General features: G+C 54.2%; 1 protein-coding gene across 1 annotated transcript in view; it reads left to right on the top strand.

The window, feature by feature from the left end:
• The window catches only part of ARHGEF16 (Rho guanine nucleotide exchange factor (GEF) 16), a gene marked incomplete at its 5' end in the record, with an annotated part of 11045 nt that overhangs the window by 4305 nt on the left and 964 nt on the right, over positions 1–5776 (top strand). Inside the window, 7 exons of the mRNA XM_009704449.1 lie at positions 629–781; positions 1432–1561; positions 2290–2364; positions 3508–3600; positions 4327–4481; positions 4876–5085; positions 5459–5532. Coding sequence (XP_009702751.1) covers positions 629–781; positions 1432–1561; positions 2290–2364; positions 3508–3600; positions 4327–4481; positions 4876–5085; positions 5459–5532 — 890 coding nt within the window. The remainder of the gene's footprint in view (positions 1–628; positions 782–1431; positions 1562–2289; positions 2365–3507; positions 3601–4326; positions 4482–4875; positions 5086–5458; positions 5533–5776) is intronic.

The raw sequence follows: 5776 nt of genomic DNA, 5'->3' as shown, positions 1-5776 counted from the left end.
TGGGTTTCAGCCTCTCGTCTCCAGCCTGGCGGTGGCACGGCTGAAAGCGGGGCACGGGGCGGCTGAGCCACCGCGGCGAGCAGCAGCTTGTTCCGAAGCACGGGTCGGGGATCGCTCGGGTGCTGAAACTGAAACTGCACCTGCAAAGAGCCAGCGTAATCATGGCCTTTGCTCCTTGGGAGGTGGGGAACAAACGCCTTTGGGAGCTGGTGCTGGGGGCGGCTGGCCAGCTGTGTCTGTGTGGAAAAGGAGCAGGAGAGAGTGCAGGTGGGGCTGCGGCAGCCTGGGAACTGCTGCGGGGGTGGTGAGGGCTTGCGGCTTCCCGCAGCTGGGCAGAGGCTGCTCTGGTAGGGCAGAAAGGAATCTTTCCCGGAGAGCTAAAAGTGAGGAGGGATCTCATGCGGGAATGGAGGAAGGGTTTACGTCTGGGGAAGCTTGAGAGCTGCGTTCCCAGTCTCTGCAGTGGAGCTACTGGGAGCCGCGCTGGAGATGTGGGTGTCTTGGCTGCGTGGAGCTGACGTGTGCAGAAGGGAAAACTGGGAAAAAGTTGCAGTGGGAACATTGTTAAACGTGTTTGTCCAGCCCTAATGGAGTCATGTCGTGAAGTTATTTGAAATTCTCTCCTTAGCTTCTTTGAAGACTTAGAGAAGCGACACCAGGAAAACCTCCTGATTCCTGATATCAGTGACATAGTGGAAGACCACGCCTCAAACCACTTCAATCCTTACATCAGCTACTGCTCCAATGAAGTCTACCAGCAGCGGACACTTCAGAAGCTGCTGTGAGTACTGCCGTGAGATCAAGGCCTGGGGCTTGCAAAGGAGTTGCCTACAAGGGGTCTCTGGGCTACAGGGATGCTAGCTGGCTGCAGGCCGGGCAGACAGGACCATCGCCTGCACCTACCTCCCGCAGCCTGGGGTTGTTTCCTTTTCCCTAAGGAAGGCCGTCTCCTTTCTGAGCAGAATTCCCCTTCTAGACCTTACTGTGTCTATGTCGGGTGATTAGGATGTGATTTGTGTTGTGCTGTAAGAAGGGTGAAGGACGGGGATAAGTGGGGGTAATGCTACCGCATACTGAAGTCAGGTGGGTCTTGCCAAGGTCAGTAACACGTGTGTGGTGTGTTAGGGACACATATGGAGGCTGTCCATCTCCAGGTCATACTGGGGGTACAGGTCACGTTTGTGTTCGCTGTTGGTACATCTACGGCTTTCCCTGCCTTTTGGTGGACTCAACATCTCTAGGTGCTTTTCCACCACCTGCTAACGGATCGGTCCATGTTCCGCCCCGGCTGTGTGCCCTGACCTCAGCAGACTGCCGTGGAACAGCAGAGGCAGTGCCGTCGCTGCACTGCATTTCTTCTGCATGGAAAGCTTCGGAAAAATCTGGATAACTGAAGAACAGAGTTAATGGAGCTTTCTTGTCCTGTTCCAGAACCACAAACCCCTTATTTAAAGAGACCTTGAAACAAATTGAAAGGAAACCAGAATGTGGAGGCCTGCCAATGATATCATTTCTCATTCTCCCTATGCAGAGAGTAACACGGCTTCCTCTGCTGTTAGATGTAAGTAAGTCGCACGGTGGCATTGCTTGGCATCTCTGAAGAGGTGCCTGTGTTCTGCCCTTCTTTGGTTTGCTGAGCCCAGGACAGCCTTCTGCTTGGATTTCCATCCTGCTGGGAGCTGAGGCTGGGATGCTCAAACCTATATTCATGATTTATATCCAGAGCGATCTGCTTCTTTTGGGTGTCAGATGTGCAGCTTAAAGTGTTGTGAATAACGCTTCGCGTCTCAGCACCATCCACCCGAGTGACATGAGATTCTTCTGTGCCCCGTGCTATGTCTGGATAGCCAGGGCAGGGTGGCACGAGTGTCCTGTTTGAGTAATGGTCAGGTGGCCCAGGAAGGGAAAGCAGGTCTTGCACAAGCTTCATTGAAATCTGGGACTTCTGGACCCAGCTGCTCTAAACAGCAAAGCTGCTGGGCGTGGGATTTCTCATAACTGCTCCCCGTCTGTATTGGGCTGCAGGGGTGAGGAGCAAGGGGCTGCCTGGTGTGCAGGGTGACAGCGATGGTCAGGCACGTGTCTGATGTGAAAGCCCCAGCAGCAGAAACCAGATTCACAGCTACCAGCGCTGTTAAACCTTGCTTTGACTGCATGCCTGTCCCACAGCCAGGCTGACCATTGGGAACGGCTCGAGCATGTGTTGCATCCTGAAATCCCAGGGAAGCGGTTGATGCGCAGTTCTCTGTCTTGCAATTATCACTAAAGCGTCTTATCTTGAAATTCTAGACTGTCTGTCAAAAAACAAAAGCATGCACTGCAGCGTACGGAGCTGCCACCAGAGCTCTGAAAGCCATCAGCAAGGTGAGGCCCGGCTGCCAGCTCTCCCCCTTTCCTCCTTCCAGCACACCGTTCCCTTACTCTGGCCCCAAGCCTGCTGTTCTGGCCTCTCATTCTTCCTCCCTACATCAGTTCACTTCACTTGAGATTTCTCTGCTCCAAATAGCTGCTGGATGTACACGTCTTCTCCCTTGCTCACTCTTTTCACCTGATCTTGGTTTTTTTGTTTTTCTTGTTATATTTTCTTCTTTCCCCTTTCGCCCATCTTTTGTCCTTCCCTTCGGTGTCATCTTCTCCATTAGTGCTCTCCCTTCTCAGAATCTCCCTCGAGGTGATAGCAAGCTGCGACACTTACTTGCCATGGTTTTTGGAGATTTAGCAGTAAACAAAGCAAAGAGCAGAATGTAAAGGAGCAAAGGAGCAGCAGTGGTGGTGGCAATCGTGAGCCATGCACTGTTCGTGCTCCCATGTCTCATCTCCATCTGCTTTCCCATCTCGTCGTCATTCACACGAGGTGATGTGCCAAAGAGATTACGGCCACCAAAGCGGCAATGGTGGCTCTTCCTTTTTTCCCCCCTTGAAGACCGGCTTATGGCAATGTGCTCCAGCTGCTCGTGGTCTGTTCTGCTTGCTCAGCCGGTGGGGAACAAAATGGACCACGCTGGACCACCCTTCCCCAGGCTGGAGGGGCAGCTGGCAGGGGTGCATCTGCTGGGGAGAGACAACGCAAGGGGCCGGGATGCCACGTGGCTGCCCTCTCGGCGGTGCTTCACCTCGCCCTCTCGGCGATGCTTCACCTGCCTGTGGAAGGCTTCTGTCCTCCCCTCATCTGATTGTTCATCCTCCTGTTTTAACCTCCTCTATTCAGATATTCAGACAACTAATTCTTCCTCTTCATATTGCTCCTTGGTGAAGCTTCGTCTTGGGGTGATTTCATTTTGGTCCTTCTCCAGGCAGAGCAAACATGCCAGCTCTCTCCTGGAGCTCTCTCATAGCAGGAGAAGCTCCAGCTGCCTTTCCCCAAACCTGTGTCGGGACTTGATCGTTTCTCCTGTTCAGGGAAGCAGGGCAGCTGCCTGACCCTTCACTGGTGGTACTGGTACTTCACGGGCTGGGCTCAGCATCCTGCCTTTCTCCGCTTCCCGTGTGGTGTTTTTCTTTTTCTAGCTGGTTAAGAACTGCAATGAGGGAGCTCGTGCTATGGAGAGGACAGAGCAGATGTACACCCTGCAGAAACAGCTGGAGTTTGGAAAGAAGAAGGTGAGGTCTTGAGGAAGTGGTGGGGGGAATTCTTCTGGGGTGTGCTGTTAGAGGGGCCCAGCTCATGCGTGTCAGACCTGTCCTGGGAATCCTTTCAGGAAACCTTGACCAGCTGGAGCATCACTGCTGCCAGGAGCAGCATCACCACTCCATGTCCGGGGTGATCATTTTTTCCTCCTGATCTGACTTACATAGGAGTTTCGGGGCACTCATCCTGCCGGCTTGGAGGGGTCAGCAGAGTAGTCCTGGATACCCCAGTGTCCCTCACAACCCTTCACTTTCTCTTCTGCCTTGCTCTGTGCTTTCATCTCCTGCACATGGGGGGTGAAAGCTGGACTTGCCCCTGACAAGAGGAGGTTTTACCGGGGTGGATCGGCTGGCAGCGATGTCTGCCCTTGCTGTCTTGTTCCAGACAGACACGGGGCTGCTTCTGTCTGTAAGGACTGTCGGACATGGGCAGCTTTCTGAAGGGCTGCAGTAAAGCCTTGACATTGTGCCCCACTGCTGGGGTTCAGGGGGCTGCGTCTCTGGGCGTATTGGAGCGGGGTGGACGGCTGCTCCGCTTCCCCGCCTGCCTCCTGGGAAAAAAATGTTTAAAAGCACATGATGTGTCCATCTCGACTGACCCCAGGGTCCGCTGTGAGTTCAAATACAGCTTCTTGACTTGATTTTGCCTGCCGCTCATGAGACAGGTAGTAAGTCAGACTTTCCCTGGATACGTTTCAGCCTTTCCCGCTGATTTCTGCTTCCCGCTGGCTGCTGAAGCGGGGGGAGCTGTACCTGCTGCTGTCGGAAGAGGTGGGCATCTTCCGCCGAGGCACCGGCCGGCTCTGCTACCTCTTCTTGTTCAACGACGTCCTGATCATAACCAAGAAGAAGAGGTAAGGCTCAGCAGGGAAAGGGGCCTTCCTTTCCCTGGAAAACAACTAGAGGGATTAAAAATCTCAGTTTCCCAAGCAACAAGTAGCCTAGGAAATTCTCGTGATTTCCCTGTTCTGACCTTTATTGAAGTGTCCCTTGTTAGCCAGAAGAGAAGCACCCAGCTCCACAGCCCTTGGCCTTGCTTCTGTTTGTGGGTGGCCAGCAAGTCCGCAGAGCCGTGTCCCATCCCTGGGCAGCAGCTCGTGTCCTTGCTGTGACGGTCGCCTTGGCAGTGCCCATCAAACTTTGCCTGCCGGGGCTCTGAGCCGGCACCGGGAGGGAGCTCGGTCCTCGCTGGTGGGATCCGCTCTGCAGCTGTGTGCAGCTGAGGTGCCAATCCCGTCTTTGCCGCAGCGAGGAGAGCTACACCGTCATGAACTATGCCACGCTGGACCAGATCACGGTGGAGAAGATTGAGAACACGGACCCACCTTCCCCTCCTCCTGGCAAGACCGGGAGTGGTGGCATGGCCCGCGGCACAGCCGGCGGTTACCTGCTCCGGGTGGTGATGGAGAAGAACAGCGAGGGCAGGCGGGAGGAGATTGTGCTGTCCGCAGAGACGCTGTGAGTGGCCCGGTGGGATTCCACAGGGTGCACATTCTTGCTTGTGGGATAAACTGGTGCCCTGGAAATCCCCCTGAGCTTTCTGCAAAGCACCCTTTTCCCTCCTCACTCTTCCTCCCAGAAAGGGGGACCTGCGCGGGCTTCTCCCCTTGCTCTGTTTCTTTCTCTCTTAGATTTCCTTTATAATTCCCATATAATGCTTCCCCTGTCCAAATTAAGCAAAGCGGCTGAGCGGTCTGTACCACTTGTGAAGTATCTTCATGTCTGACATCCCTTGAAAGCCTTCATCCTGCTGAGAATTTCCCAACTACTGCTGGCAACACGGATGCTGTCTCTGAGGCTTTCTTTGTAATACGGGTTTTCCCTCTGCCAGGAGTGACCGGGCCCGGTGGATTACTGCGCTGATGCACAGAGAAAAGGAAAAGCCAGACACCACGCCTAAAGGAGGTACCGGCGTGCTGGAGGTCAGGCCTAGCTGTGTGGGGATTAGCAGTTGCGCTAGAGCCTGAGCATTTGCAGGCACAGGTTTCTACCCTGTTCTTACCTGCTCCGCTGGAGAAGGAGCTGAGGACCTGTGTCGATGGAGAGGAGAACTCGGGGTGCCACGCCTTGCTCATTAGGAGTTGCCTCCCATTAAGTTATCAGTCACAATAAACCTTAAATACATTTCTTCGGAGACATGATGAAATTC

Source organism: Cariama cristata, unplaced genomic scaffold, assembly GCF_000690535.1.
Source record: "Cariama cristata isolate BGI_N322 unplaced genomic scaffold, ASM69053v1 scaffold23827, whole genome shotgun sequence".
NCBI lineage: Eukaryota > Metazoa > Chordata > Aves > Cariamiformes > Cariamidae > Cariama > Cariama cristata.
Note: the sequence above shows the minus strand (reverse complement) of the source record. Positions and strands in the feature narration are given on the sequence as shown.